This window comes from Thermomyces lanuginosus (genome assembly GCF_041956635.1).
Source record: "Thermomyces lanuginosus strain ATCC 200065 unplaced genomic scaffold VTN49scaffold_24, whole genome shotgun sequence".
In the NCBI taxonomy this organism is placed as follows: Eukaryota; Fungi; Ascomycota; class Eurotiomycetes; order Eurotiales; family Trichocomaceae; genus Thermomyces; species Thermomyces lanuginosus.
This window is the reverse complement of record NW_027192358.1, coordinates 512,580-527,033: the sequence shown is the minus strand read 5'-3', so window position 1 is coordinate 527,033 and position 14,454 is coordinate 512,580. Positions and strand designations below refer to the sequence as shown.

General features: G+C 55.7%; 6 protein-coding genes across 6 annotated transcripts; 2 read left to right on the top strand and 4 right to left on the bottom strand.

Annotated features, from left to right (window-relative positions):
- Positions 1–283: 283 nt before the first annotated feature.
- Positions 284–1,450, top strand: VTN49DRAFT_2121 (uncharacterized protein; the record flags this gene model as incomplete). Its single annotated transcript, XM_069409812.1, has 2 exons — positions 284–375; positions 427–1,450. 2 exons carry the CDS (start codon positions 284–286, stop codon positions 1,448–1,450), a joined length of 1,116 nt encoding a protein of 371 aa, XP_069269878.1.
- Positions 1,451–1,742: 292 nt separating this feature from the next.
- VTN49DRAFT_2120 (uncharacterized protein) lies at positions 1,743–3,689 on the bottom strand (the record flags this gene model as incomplete). The annotated part of the gene is made up of 1 exon (XM_069409811.1): positions 1,743–3,689. The coding sequence occupies one exon, from the start codon at positions 3,687–3,689 to the stop codon at positions 1,743–1,745; it is 1,947 nt and encodes a 648-aa protein (XP_069269877.1).
- A 1,122-nt stretch (positions 3,690–4,811) lies between these two features.
- Positions 4,812–7,751, bottom strand: VTN49DRAFT_2119 (uncharacterized protein; the record flags this gene model as incomplete). The annotated part of the gene is made up of 2 exons (XM_069409809.1): positions 4,812–6,922; positions 6,980–7,751. 2 exons carry the CDS (start codon positions 7,749–7,751, stop codon positions 4,812–4,814), a joined length of 2,883 nt encoding a protein of 960 aa, XP_069269876.1.
- Positions 7,752–9,496: 1,745 nt separating this feature from the next.
- VTN49DRAFT_2118 (uncharacterized protein) lies at positions 9,497–10,780 on the bottom strand (the record flags this gene model as incomplete). Its single annotated transcript, XM_069409808.1, has 2 exons — positions 9,497–10,515; positions 10,573–10,780. 2 exons carry the CDS (start codon positions 10,778–10,780, stop codon positions 9,497–9,499), a joined length of 1,227 nt encoding a protein of 408 aa, XP_069269875.1.
- A 339-nt stretch (positions 10,781–11,119) lies between these two features.
- Positions 11,120–11,941, top strand: VTN49DRAFT_2117 (mitochondrial 37S ribosomal protein mS41; the record flags this gene model as incomplete). The annotated part of the gene is made up of 1 exon (XM_069409807.1): positions 11,120–11,941. One exon carries the CDS (start codon positions 11,120–11,122, stop codon positions 11,939–11,941), a length of 822 nt encoding a protein of 273 aa, XP_069269874.1.
- A 275-nt stretch (positions 11,942–12,216) lies between these two features.
- Positions 12,217–13,976, bottom strand: VTN49DRAFT_2116 (uncharacterized protein; the record flags this gene model as incomplete). Its single annotated transcript, XM_069409806.1, has 4 exons — positions 12,217–12,294; positions 12,355–13,407; positions 13,467–13,664; positions 13,731–13,976. 4 exons carry the CDS (start codon positions 13,974–13,976, stop codon positions 12,217–12,219), a joined length of 1,575 nt encoding a protein of 524 aa, XP_069269873.1.
- Between the last annotated feature and the right edge of the window lie 478 nt (positions 13,977–14,454).

Below are 14,454 nucleotides of genomic sequence, written 5' to 3'. Positions count from 1 at the left end.
TTGCCCCTATCTACAGGTCGGCCCTCGGTGCGAGGGTCAGTCGGGCATCCCCCAGGGGCTCGGCTCCATCAACGTCATACCAAAGACCAGAGCTTGACCCGCAATTTCCCAGCTCCGATGTCCGTACGCAGATATTCCTCTCCGAATTTCTGTGCCCCTACTACATCCAATGCTGCGCATTGTTAGAGAAAAGAATTTCGACCGCGGCGCGACAAGCAACCCTTGAACACGCCGACCGTGTTCCGAGGCCGTGATAAAAGAACTAAGTTACGCTCAGCCGACAATGCCCGGAAGTCGCCCAAAGTCAGCAGCAGACAATGGTAAGCCGCAAATGGAGTCGCATCCGGCGATTCCAGAGTCCTCTGAAGGGCGGGGGTGAGATTACGATCCGATCATATACATACGCTTGAAAATTAACCTCTGTAGAATCCGATGGGCTCCGCTCAACATCGGCCTTGAACGACGACTCCAAACGCTCGTTGTGCTTGCCCACTCGGTGACCATTGCGACCTTCCTTACCATCTTCTTCCTCGTCTGCGCGATTCCGCTGTCCTGGCCATTGATAGTGCCGTATCTGATCTATATACTCTTCTCCAATGCCGGCTCATCCGGGAAGCTGCGGCTCCGGAGCTCCACCATGCGCTCACTGCCCATCTGGCGGTTCTATGCGGGTTACTTTCCGGCGCGACTGCACCGGACGGTGCCATTGTTGCCGACCCGCAAGTACATTTTTGGTTACCATCCGCATGGGATCATCTCGCACGGAGCGTTCGCGGCGTTTGCAACAGAGGCACTGGGCTTTTCGCGGCTTTTTCCCGGGATCACCAACACGCTACTCACACTGGACTCGAACTTCCGCGTGCCGTTTTACCGCGAGTACATCATGAGCATGGGCCTCGCAAGTGTATCGCGCGAGTCGTGTGAGAATATCCTTACCCAGGGCGGCGCGGACGGCGAAGGCATGGGCCGTGCTATTACAATAGTCGTCGGCGGCGCGCGAGAATCTCTCGATGCGCGACCTGGCACGATGCGCCTTGTGCTCAAGAACCGAAAAGGGTTCATGAAACTCGCGGTGCGAACGGGCGCGGACCTCGTCCCCGTGCTAGGGTTCGGCGAAAACGATCTGTACGAGCAGGTGGACTCGGCAAAACATCCAATCATCCATAAATTCCAGCTGCTGGTCAAAAAGGCTTTGGGTTTCACCATCCCGCTATTTCATGCCCGCGGTGTGTTCAACTACGATGTTGGATTGATGCCGTATCGGCGACCGTTGAATATCGTCGTCGGCAAGCCCATCCCCGTCGAACGTCAGGAAAATAGAGACAAGATCGATGATAAATATATCAATGAGCTGCATGCGCGGTACGTCCAGGAGCTACGCCGATTGTGGGAGGACTACCGGGATGTGTATGCGCCGAACCGCAAGTCAGAGTTGGAAATTGTTGCATAGACTTGTATTTCTCACGGATATATATTCGGCATTTGAACTTATTATTTGTATTTGCATTAATTACTTTTTTTAGTTGCCGTCGTGGCAGGCCATCGCCAATGTACGCCATCCCAATGCGACGAAACAAAAACGAGGGTCTCGATGCAAAAAAAAAGAAAGCAACCAGCAGCTCCATACCCATGCATATCGCCATGATACTCCAAAACAACCCGGCTCCAACGTCATATGTCCAACAAATATATACAAAGAAAGGCAAAAAGCCAACAAGGAGGGACCATTTATCTTGATCGATCTAGATCGTCAACGTCCAATCCCACCCCCCATCGATATTATGCCACGACCTTCCGGCAATCGCGTGGTCCCAGCCCATCATCACGGCCAGTAAACGACACGTCACGCTACTGATCCCGCAGATAACGTGGTCTGTCTGGGCCAGGATGGCGATATCGAGGAGGTATGCTCTGCCGATTAATTCCCGGAGAGCAAGCACGTTGGCCGAGGGGTTGTACCGGTGGGAGGCGGAGTCAGCACGGGGTATATTATCCTTTAGCTCCTGCATGGGGTTCTTCGGCGACGAAGGAGAAGAAGAAGGAGAAGAAGGAGGGGAAGGAGGAAGGTTGAACTGATTCTGTTTGGATTGCTGCCCAAGTTCTCGCCATTTATCCGCAGAGGGCTTGTCGGTGATGACGTGCCGGATATGCGGCGTGCCAAGTGACCAGAACATGTCCTTGAAGAAGCCGCCTTCCCAGCCGATGGCGTCGTCGACGGGAGACGGCGGGGCGTTGCTGTCGCGCCGTGCCTCCAGCGCAGACTTGCTGGCGAGCCAGATGTATGATTGTGCCTTGACGGCTCCCTGCAATTCGGGAGCGTTGTACACCTCCGGATCATCCGAGGCGACGATCATGCGCGAGGAGAGGGCCGTCGTGGTCGCGGCGTCGGTGTCGTCGTCTCCCTGGTTTCCACCAAGCAGGGAAAAGAGACTCTCCGAGTCCAACAAGAACCCGCGCAGGGCTTCTCGCGCCTCTTCCGCGTACCGCTCGAGCGGGAGGTATGATTCACGATATAGCGGCTCGAGTGGATGCAGATCACCTCGCCGGACGTGGATGCCAATTTGAATACCGCCGTGCTGGCGGGTCTCTTGGTCTAGCTGCTGCTCCCGTCTCTGTAGATACATTGCATCGCTGGGGGATAGGTGGAACAACGCCTCGTATCCAGCTCGGGCGAGTTCGAAGATGCGCCGTTGTTGCTCGGCGGTGCTTTTCCCGTGTCGTCTATAGTGCTTGTGGAACTCCGCGCCAAAGATGTACGGTGCATTCGCCGTCGACACGACCAGGTGCTTCGCCTGCAGCGGACAGGGTACCCGCTGTGACACCGGTGGCGGGCGGCAGCGCGGCACCGGCGGCGGCGCAAAGTACGTCGAGTACCGCCCATAAGCCCAGTTGCGGTCGTCAATGAAGAAGCTGCGGCCCTGCTCCTGGGCAAGGCCATAGGCAAGCCACAGGTTCAACAACGTGTTGCCCATGCCAGCCTCGTCGGACTGCAGCACAAAGGTCAGGGTGGATTCGCAGATACCCGACTGTTGGTCTGGGCCTCGTCGTCGGGGACCACGGTGCAGGATGCCCATTCTCTGCGCATCGACTACTTCTAGGTAGTTAGGGTCTCGATGGTCATAATCAAAGGGACTGCTCTCGTTATTATGCGATAGCTGGCGCGAGATCTCAACGCACTGCGCACAGAGATCCTCAATTTCCGATGGAGATGGCTGTGATCCAGGAATCCAGACCGTCCATTTCCGTCGCTCCCAGCGATTGACCACGACCACGGGCGCCGCCTCGTCCGGCAGCTGCTCCACGAGACGGTACGAGCCATCCAACAACGACAACGGCGATAGCGAGGGCGGCAAATGGCGAACCACCTGTGGAACAGCCCGAATTAACCACAGGACCATCTGCAGCAGACCGAACATCATCACCATCCAGGACACCAGCCGGATGGCCTTGCGCCGTGCTTGTCCGGGCGGTCGTTTGCCATAGCTGGGGATGATCGAAGGCAGCACTGGCGACGGCAGAGGCGAATCGGCCAACGGGGGGGCGAGGAACGTCGCCGCCTTTGTCGTCGTCGTTGACGACGACGTCGTCCGACTCTGGCCAGGCGACTGGAGGCTAGCCGTCAAAGTGTTGGACGACGCCGTCCGCCGAAGGGACATCCTCGGGGGATTCTGTCTAGAGGAGATGATCATGGTGCCGGCTAGTTCTAGCTATCAATTCATAGGACCGGGATGAATCAATCAATCACCGCGCAGCGGTTCCACTCAACGGTAATAAAACAAAAATGGCAGCACCAGGCTTTCATCAGAGTTCCAGCAAAATCTGTTCCCATGTTCAGAACGACTCCCTTGTTAAAGCGTATGCCTTCTACTACTAACCGGTCCTAAAGCACTGGTTTCCGAGTGCTTCTCATCGTCTGCTCTCCACCTTTCCAGCAGGTGATCACCACCAACAATGGGGGCCGAACAAAAAAGAACTAATCGTCTCGGCCATGAAAACTGTAGTCCATGATCCCCAACTCTTAGAAAAGAGGTAGGTTAAAATAATAGGTTAATTAAACCACCACTCCATGATCGGGGGTATGTAGAAATAAATGTTTGAACCGATGAAACCACAGCTCCCCCCGTACAATCTTTTTCCCTCTGCAAAACTCTATGCTACTCTATGACCACATCACGATCTCACATTCTGCATCCATTGTTCCAGCGTCGTGGGACATGTTGATTTGCCCTCTTGTCCATCGCCGGATTGGTCCAGCATTGGATTTTTTGATTGGCTCGGGCGTCGGTCGGGTGCAATCTCCAAGTAAGATCGACCAATCAGGGTAAGCCTCTGAATGGGTGTGCGGAAGATGAAACACGGGTGGATCTTGGTGGTTGTTCCTTTGTCGGAAGGGGCCCTCTGTAACCCTCGTCACGACCTGATCGAGCCTAATAATTAATTAGAGATTAGAGCTGCGAGGAAACCCATCTGGATAGGGGATAGCAACAAGAAGAGAGAGTTCAGAGAGCCGCGGGTATCAGTCCATTCAGTAACTATGTACGGCAATATCAATACACTCGAAAATCAAAAGATCATAACACAATCACCCATTTTCTCGCAAATAGTCCTCCGTCGAAAGTCGAATCAAAAGACATGGGAATAAAGAAAAAAAAAAAATACCGACGCCTCAAATGATCAATCTGGCAAACATCGCCCATGAATCCCAAACACAGTACATAGTGGTATATAATCGAAGAAAGAAAGAAAAAAAAAAAGGTAAAAAGAATCCCATCAATCAACCGACGATAAATGCACAGGCAAAAAGGGAAATCTCACGAGGCCGTCTCCGACGTCTCGGGATTGCCTTCTTGCGTAGTCTTCGTCTCCTTCGTTTCTTTCGTCTCTTTCGACTCTTTAACTTCCCGCCCCGGAGAGGGTGCCCGCAGGGGAGGAACGGGTCCGACGCTGTTGCGCGGGTTCATGATACCGCTGACCACCCGCATGCTGCCGCGGGACGACTTGACGAGATGTCCCTGCTCGACGCGGTCTTGGATCATCTCATCTAGCATGCGAGACACCTCGTCCATGCTCTTGCGTCTGTTCTCCGGCGGCTTGTCGGGCGACTGGAGCGGGTTATGTCCGTTGTCACCCACCGCTGCCGGCGCACTGGCCAGGGAGCTGGTGTTGCTACTCTGGCTGAGATGTCCGTTGCGTGCGCGCGGCCCGATCAGATCCGCCGCCATCTGCGCGATGTCGCGCTGACGAGCAGCGGACCGCAGAGCCGTAAGCATCCGGTCCTTGTCATCTAGCTGCGCACGGAGCTCTTGGATCTCCAGGTCCTTCTCCCGCAACATCTGGATGAGTTCGGACTCGTCGGCATTCTTGAGTTGCGACAAACTTGACATGCGAGACTGACTGGCCCGCCGTGCCTGGAGTAGCCGCCGCTCCAGAGTGTTGATGTAACGGTTCTTGTCACTGAGGTCCGCCTGCAACGCAGCCACCTGCATCTGAAGGCTGGCAACGCCGTCGCCAAACTCGCCAATCGTGTCGTCGTCATCGTCCTGCACCAGCGACGACCGCGACGCCGGGGCGCCGCTGCGCATTGACATCTGGGACACGGCGCGGCGCAGCGACCTGTACTCAATTGTGGACTGGCTCGCCGATGACCGCAACGACCGCGTGCCGGATTCGTTCGTGACGGAGATCCGCGAGAACCGATCCGGTTGGCTGTTGACACCCATCGACTTGGACGACAGGATGAGCCGGTTGAGATGTTCGATCCGCTCCTTGAGCGCGGTGCGTGCCAGCTGGATTTCCAGCATCTGCTCCTCGTGTCGGGCAGCGGCCTCGCGCTCCATCTTTTCCTGCTCCAGCTTGGCCTCTTTCTCCGCCTGCGCTTTGGCCTGGCTCTCCAGTTGGGCGCGGAGACTTTGGATCTCCTGCCGGTAGCGCTCGAGCAGCACCCGACTGCCGCCGTCGCCGTTGGCGGCGTACGATTCCTCGGCCCGCTTGGCATGGCTGACAATGTTATTCTTCGCTCGGGCGGCGAATTTAAGCGTATTAAGGGTTTCGGTGGTGTGCGTGTTGGCCGAGGCTGAGCTGCCAGCCGATCCGAGCTGGATAGTGCAGAGAATGCTGACCAGCGAATTGCCAGACAGAGCCGGCTGCAGCAACCGGGTCAGTTTGCTATCTCGGTAAGGCAGATACTTGTCGCCTTTTTCCTTGCTCTCGGCCAGTTTAGCGATCACGTTGCCCAGGGTCAGCAAGCTCTTGTTGATATGAGCGCCTTCCTGGCGCCGCTCCTTGCTCTCCGCCGCGCGCTCCGACCCGGCCAGGTCGATCAGGCTCAGCGTGGACACCCGTACGCCGCCGGGCATGATCCCCGAGCGTTTATCCCCGGCAGCGCCGCTGCCACCGGGATTGCGTTCGCGGCTTTCCACGACGATCTGGACAACTGCATGACTACGGGAACTGCGGGCGTTGAACTGGGTGCCTGCCGTGCGTCGCGCATTGTCGCCTCGAGCAATGACCCGGAGAAGCTGTGTAGGACTCTGGACAATTTCTTCCTTGAGCGGTGTCGCATAGACACCACGCTTGCTGTCCTCGCGAAGTTTGATCTCCTCTGGCTGGGCGCCTCCGATCCCATTGCCTTGGGGAGGCGACAGAAGATCGTGGATCTTTTCGTTGTAGATTTCTAGATAGCTCACGCGAAGCAAGAACTCTCGGTGCGGCGTCTCGCGAATGTACGAGAAGATGTCGGTGATGGCCAACGGAATCACACCAGGTGACGAGGCGGTGCCTTGCATGGAGAAGGTCTTGCCCGTACCCGTCATACCGTAGGCAAACACGGTTCCATGATATCCTTCCATGACTCGACGTACAAGGCGCTTTGCAGCCGCATCATACACTTTGGCGTTGTTATCATGAGCCGTAAACACATTATCTGAACACGTCAGCATTCGCCCCAGACCATTTGAAAAGAGTTTTTGAGTAGACATACCATAATAGTATTCAGAGATTTCTTTTCCTTTAAATGCGATCATTGCCCGTCTGCCATCCACTAGCCACTCGCCTTCCGATCGATTGTCCGCTCCGCCCAGATCGGGCTTGACACGGACGCTAACAATGACATTCCCCTTGTCTTTTCGGCCACTCTTCTTGGAGGATTCACCGGCATCAGCCACCTGACGGCCCGCGTCTTCTGGCTCCTCCAGAGTGGTGGCGCTGGTGGAATAGGAACCCTGCGCCGACGAGCTGCGACTCTGTGGTGAGGACGGACCCTCTATATTCCCGTTAACCACTGCCTTGGCTTCACTGCCGTTGCTCAACATAGAGGGAGTTTGCTTCGAGCTGCGGCGGCTGGGAATAGCAGTCGGTCCCGAGCCCACCTTTCCTTTTTTCCCAGCGCCAGCCGCTTTGGACAGATCTGGTGAGCTGCCCTTGGAGGTTAGTGTTGGCGAGCCCACGGACCCGCCCGGTGATTTGGGCGGTTGTGGAAATGCAGCGATGCTGACGGATCGGCGCAGGGGATTGTCTGCGTTTGCAGCGGACGATCGCGGCGTGCCTGAAACGGACCGCGGCGACGCAATGCCGGAGCTCGGTTGCGACGGGCGCGGAGACGAGGGTGGTCGCAACTTGGACGGATTGGGGGACGCGGCGCGCGGCAAACTGGACGTGGCAGAGGGGGTTTTCAATTTGGAGGACGGCCCGTCGCCCGTCGGTGTGCTGGTCGCCAACCGCGACGGCTGCGGGAGCGCCGACGGCGTGGCCATGGTTTTGGTGTGTTGGAGTTCGCGAACGTGGGGGCTAGGGGGAGATTGTTCCGTGGAAACGGGCCAGGACAAGGACGCGGCTCAGGGGCGGCCCGGCTGCATGCGGAAACGCGATGTTTTTACAACCAAAGTCGGATGGATGCAGCTATGTTGTCCGTTAGTTCAGGTTGGGCGAAAAGATTTTACGTTCGTAAACTCTGGATCAGAGCCGTTTGGGCGACTCACTCATCGACTGCCGCGTTCACTGCACGTGTATTCCTGACTCTCCGGTATCGGCCCAACGGGCTTCCCACTCGACGCAAATCGCCAGTCGTAGTACTGTTTTCTACTCGATCGCAGTGGTCGCAGAAACTCGGTGATGGTGAGAGATGCGTGGAAAACCGAGTCTGCTAGCTCTCTGGCATACCAACTTCAGTAGCGCAGGAAGAATATTGATTTACGCGGAGAAACCGATCAATCATGTCCTTGGGGCCAAACGGAGAGGGAGAGAAAGAGAGAGAGAGGGGGAATGGTGAATTCACGCTGCCAGGAGAGAAGAAGAAAGTCAAGAAAAAAGAAAACAATCCGCAAGCAATCGGAAAATGCAACGGGGAAAGATTTAGTGGGAAGAGGCTAAGTTCCCGATCAACCTTCTGGCGTCCAACGCGAAATGAGCGATCAGGGGGGATGCTGTCATGCTAGCCCTATGAGAGAAATTATTACCGTACATAATGGGGGTTGCGTGCATAATTATTGGCTCCTGGGCTGTGTTGCTCTGCCGTGCTCTTCTGTTTCTTACTGGGTGAGCGTGTTTCTTTGCTCAGGAACACCGCCCATGTCCATCGTGCCACTAAACGGTGACTGACGGTGGTCTGCCCCTGATTAACTGCACCAGCAGAAGAGACTTCGATCCGGGATCGTGATGGATTGGACGTTTGGCGCCTTGGCTCTGCGAACGTTGTGCATTGTCATCATCTGCTAAACTCCATCCGGTTAGGATGGGCTCAATTGCAGTCAAAATTGCAGCACGTCCCCCCAATGGCTTGGGAGATCCAAGGATTCCAATGCTCCGGATGTCTTTCCGAGTGGAACGAGCACTTCGAGCACTTCCCCCTCGTACTCGTATCTACGCGTACTGCGTTCCAGCCCACTTTTCGTCAACTGCCCATCGATATCCAAAGTGATAAAGCTCCTGATCAAATCCATTAAGCTCTTTGAATACGAACTGCACGCAGGTTCCAGCCAAGATGCAGCCTGCAGAAAACGTGGACTTCCCGCCCCATGCCAGGGACACAACCGCAGACTCGGAAATCTAAAATCCGCCATCTGCAGCCAAAGCGACACAGCAGGAGGACTAATAACCTTATTCAGTCGGCGTTCTGGGCCCGAGTACCGCCGGGATGGGATTCCGTACGTCAGATTAATTAATCGGCGCCCCCCTTGTTCTTCTCCTGTTTCTCCTCGAGATCGATCGGGAAACGATCGGAAAACAAGGAGCGCTGATTAGGTCAGGTGATAACGGCAAGATTAGGGCTTAGGGTTGCAGCCAGCGGCAGAGATATTACACATATGACACATCATGCCAGGAGAGAGGGCCAATCTAATCAGGAAAACGGTAGATAAGACTCACACAAAGCTCAGTTCCCTCACCAAACGCCGTCCGCCTCTATGTCAGTCCGAGTAGTTACAAGACAGGATACCGTCAAACGCCAGACACCCAAAACATGCAGTGGTAACTAGAACGTTGCATAAGATTGCCTTTAGGCCTACTTGGCCGCCCCAAAGTCAAGCTGTCGGCTCACACTGGAGAAACGCGGCTCATCGACGTCACCTCCACGCCGCGTCAGATCGTCACCCATCTTCTTGGTGCCGCCCGACTTGCGTGGCAGCGCCTCTTTCTTCGTGGGCTGCGGATCTGTGCGCCACCAGGCATGCTCCAAGATGCCGCGGGCTGAGATGCGCTTGCGCGGGTCCAGCGCACACATTTGCATGAGCAAATCCGCGCCAACGGGCCCCGCGGTCGGGAACTGTCGAAGGAAGAAGTCCCGGCCCTGCAGCGGCGTCACGTGCGCCGGATCGACAGGAACGTAGTTGGGCAACTGGGACACGCCCGGCCAGTTCTGCTCCGTGGGCGTGCCGAACGCCTCGCAGATCTTGCTGATCTGGTCGAGGTCGGTGTTGCCGGGTACGAACGGCACGCGCAGCAGCAGCTCGGCGAAGACCATGCCCACCGACCAGATATCTACCGCGCCCGAGTACTGCCGCGCGCCGTACAGCAGCTCTGGCGGCCGATACCACCGCGTAATGACCTGGTGCGTCATGTTCAGGTATGGGTCGGCAAACGACCGCGCCAGGCCAAAGTCGGCCAGCTTGACCTCGCCGTCGGACGCGATCAGCAAGTTGTTAGGCTTTATGTCGCGATGCAGGACAAAATTCTCATGGCAGAACCAGACTGCCCGGCACAGCATGCCCATCCAAGCTTTGACGTCCGCCGCACCGTACTGGATATTACGATCCTTGATCAGCATCTCCAGATCGCCAAGCGGCAAATATTCTAACACCAGATTCAAGTTCCGGTCTTTCGATGAGAAGACGTCGTGCAGCGCAATGATATTCGGGTGGGAAAGCTCCTGCAAGTATTTGACTTCGCGGATCGCATCCATCGACAGCCCATCGCGATATTCGGCATTGACCTTGATTTTTTTGATCGCAACCATAGTCGACGGATCACTGCGTAAATGGCCCAGATAGACGATCGCGTAGGTTCCTTCACCGAGCTTCTTGTCTGTATACAGACGGTATTAGCCTAGCCGTGTTCGTGACCTGCACACAAGCCTCTCACCTTTGACATACTTCCGCCTCACCTCCTCATTGAGCTGTTCTGCGATATCTCCGGCGGTGATTGGATCCGCTCCGCCAGAGACTTCCGACGCCGCAGCAGGCGACTCAGCGACACCCTGGGCCAGGTTGCGCACAGCGAGTCCTTTGACCTTGGCGGCATCGGCGATGGAGGATGTCGCGGGGGACTGCGGGAGCGGAGAGACCGCCATGGTCTCAGCTGGACGATTGGCACTGAATCAATTCGCCCCGGGAGTATTCAAAACCAGGCGAGTCATCAACGACAGCGCCCTATGTCATCGCGACCAGCTTCTCGCTGCCGGTCTGTGATGATCGCGTATCGAGTTACCCCGGAAGCGGAGAATTATTGATCCGATAGTCCCTGGCCAAAACTTCTTCCAGCCAAAATCGTCAGGTCTTGCGTGAGCTCAGTCAACTTTGCGCGCCTCAAGCAATTGATCTTTTTCTACTGCGGTCGTCTCTGACGACGGGTTGATTCCCCAGATTCCTCATTTTCGGGCTTGTATTGATACCCGGGAAGGGGGTGGAAAATGCTGTTTTCCAACACCCGATTTCTCGGACTGTCGACGCAGTTCCGCATATTCCACGCCGCGATCACAAGAACCACCACGCCAACAACATCGCAGTGTATACGATGCCTTCATTCGGGAAATAAGAAGAAGAACCTCACGGTTCCCTCCCCGACGCCGTTCGTGCCGGACGTCAAAACATTTTTGACCCTCATCGGCCGCGAACAGGTCAAGTTCGCCGACAAGTTCAGCTCCTGGGAGCAGCTTTTCACGCTGTCATCGCCCGAGCTGCGGGATCTGGGCATTGAGCCGCCGCGGCAGCGCAGATACCTGCTACGACACCGAGAGAAGTTCCGTCGCGGGATATACGGGCCCGGTGGGGATTTGGATGTGGTTGTGGATGGCGTTGCTCAGTTGAGGGTCGTTGAAATCCCGGACAATTCTTCTTCTACGTCCTCATCATCGTCACAGTTAGCATCGACGTCGTCGGATACGAACCCCAATGCTTTGGCTACCGCAACATCGTCCCCCGGCACTCGCAAAGTCATCGTGAACCTGCCCCCCGACGCTACCGAATACAAGCACGACCCGAACACGCCCATCAAGCGGTACGCCGGGATGCGCATCCACCGCGGGAACCAGATCAAGGGACCCTATTTACAGCCTCTCAAGGGCACCAATGGCACTGCTGCCCTGATCCGTGTCGTTGAGGGTATGTGGGAGGACAAGCGCGGCCACAAGGTCGACGGCGGTGAGCGTCGGCGCGCTGAGGTGCGCGCGAAGAGGAGGGCCGCGGAGAGACGAGCAGCGGCTGAGGAGGCGCAGAGCAAGACCCAGCGGTAATGGCTGTATGTTTTCTGGTGTACTGCATGGGTTTGATTGATGCAATGGGATGGATCTTTTTTCAGTGGGCTTTACTCTATGTTGAACCTATGTGTATTATATCCTTGTACGATGGTTTGTCAAATAATAGACTTGCAGAAAAAGAAAAATCCAATGTTCTGAGCTAGGTGAAATTAGGCACGCAATTCATAAAACTATTATTAGGATTATCTCGAGTGTTGTTTTTAGAGTCGGAGTCGTACAACATGCTAATCTCAAAAGAATCTAACTTCTATTCAAGCCTTCCCATTCGTCGCTGCTTCCCGTTTTTCATACTCAATCATCGAGCCAGTCCAGGGCTTGGAGAAAAGGGACTATCGACATGCATTAGAAAAAGAAAAAATTCATTGCCAAAAGCGAACGAAAGAACTTACCGAATAATCCGTCTGCGGAATATCCGTCACACCAGGCAGATTCCTAAACTTGAAGTGCCGCACCAACGTAGCGGTGATGGTGCCCAGTTGCACATAGGCGAACTGCTCGCCGATGCAGCGGTGGCGACCGGCGCCGAATGGGAGGTAGGGGCTGCCCGCACCCTTGCTGACCATACCATAGCCGTAATCGACTTGCTCGCCTTCGTCGTTGAGGTTGGCGGTGTCCCACCGGTGCGGATCCCACTCCATCGGGTTGGGGAAGTGCTCTTCTGAGCGCGCGGTGACACCCGGGGCCGCGAGGACGATGTGCGACGGCGGAATCACGTACGGCGTGCCATCGACAGTCAGCGGGTTCTTCACCTTCCGCATGATGGAGTGGATCGGCGCATGCAGACGAAGCGTCTCGCGGATCACCTGCTGATGCAGCCGCAGTTTCTGCAGGTCATCGTATGTCAGCGGCGGGAGGTCCTCGCCCAGCACACGCTTCTGCTCCTCCAACAGCTCCTCTGTGATATCTGGCCGCGATGCCAGCCGCAGGACAATCCAGGAGATGGTTGACGATGACGAGTGCTGGCCCGCCATCAGCAGCGCAATCATCATGTGCGCGATTTCAATGTCCGGCACTGGCGTGCCGTTCTTGTACTGGCAGGACATCAGATTCCACACCATGTCCTCTGAATCTTTCTTGTTGCCTGCCTCACGCCGCTTCCGGATGATCTCCATGTACGTCTCGGCCATCTTGCGCTGAGCGCGGTCGCGCTTGCGGTTGTGCGGCAACGGCGCCCACGGAAGCAGGAAATTGATTGGTGCAAATCCCATGTCCAGATCGTGGAAGAGCTGGGCGAACGTCGAGTCGACCTTCTCCCGCACTTCCTTGCCCTGCAGCGACCGCGACGCCGTGAAGATCGTGATTTCTGCCATGGCCTTGACCACATCAAATGCACCCTTGGCTGCCGGGAACACTCTGCTCTTCTGGATGTACTGGAGCACCTCATCGGCAATGAGAGGCACATATGATCGCAGAGCCTGGCTGGTCAAGCCGAACTTCATAAACTGGTTTCCTTCCAGTCAGCATATACCGACCGTATTCAAGAATTATGTCACTCTCATACCTTCTTCTGCTCCATCAGCTTGGCGTTGGGGCAGTCATACACTACATACTTGCCAAACACCGGAGTGGTCAGCGGCGAGTAGATCTCTTCCGCACACACATCCTTCAGCTTGGCATTCAAGATGAAATCATTTCCTTTCGTGCCCACAAACACCGTCACCTTCCTGCCGAGAAGGACAAACGTAAAAATATCGCCATACTACAGCAACGCGCAGCCGTTGAGTCAGCTTCCTCTAGCAAACACCACTCTCCCAATACAACCCACCTTCTTCCGGCAGTCGAAGAAAAACTTGTACGGATCCATGCCGTAGGTAACGGCACTGCCAATGAACGGGAACCAGTGGAACACCACCGGTGGCTCATTGGGATTCTTCAACAACAGCTGTTTGAGGACATTGAGGACCACCGCAAGCACGAGAAAGGTGGCCGATGCGGCGCCGAACAGGACATAGGACGGAAGAGTCGAGCATTTTTCGCAGAAAAGCTCGACGACACCGGTGAAAACACCCATTGTTACGGTGGCCACAAGCGACCTCCGAATTTCCTTAATAAAGGGGGTGTGTCTCCTGCAGAGGCAGGGGAAAAAGGAAGAAAAAGATAATCTACCGACGAAAGAAGATGACAAGAAACGGGGAAGCTCTCAATGGCTCCTCGACGTGCGGTGAGATTTCCCAGATAATTATGTAGGTAATGGCATCTATGATTTGCTCAACACCCGGCCCAATTTCCGGACAGTCCCTGACCCGATTTGGTCCAGGGGTACGAAGGCTTGGTCGCCTTGGCGCGCCGTACATCCCTCCCGTTACCATACATGACGCGCGTTCTTTGATCTGAATGGCCCATATCCACATGCTAGTACAGATTAATACGCCTACGAACGCCACTTTCGGAGGCCGAGCGCACCGTTCTCCGCCATCATGCCACTGCGGGAAGACGATAGCCAGTTCCTCCCAGGGTGGTGTGCATTTCGCGAGATAAACGTGACGCTT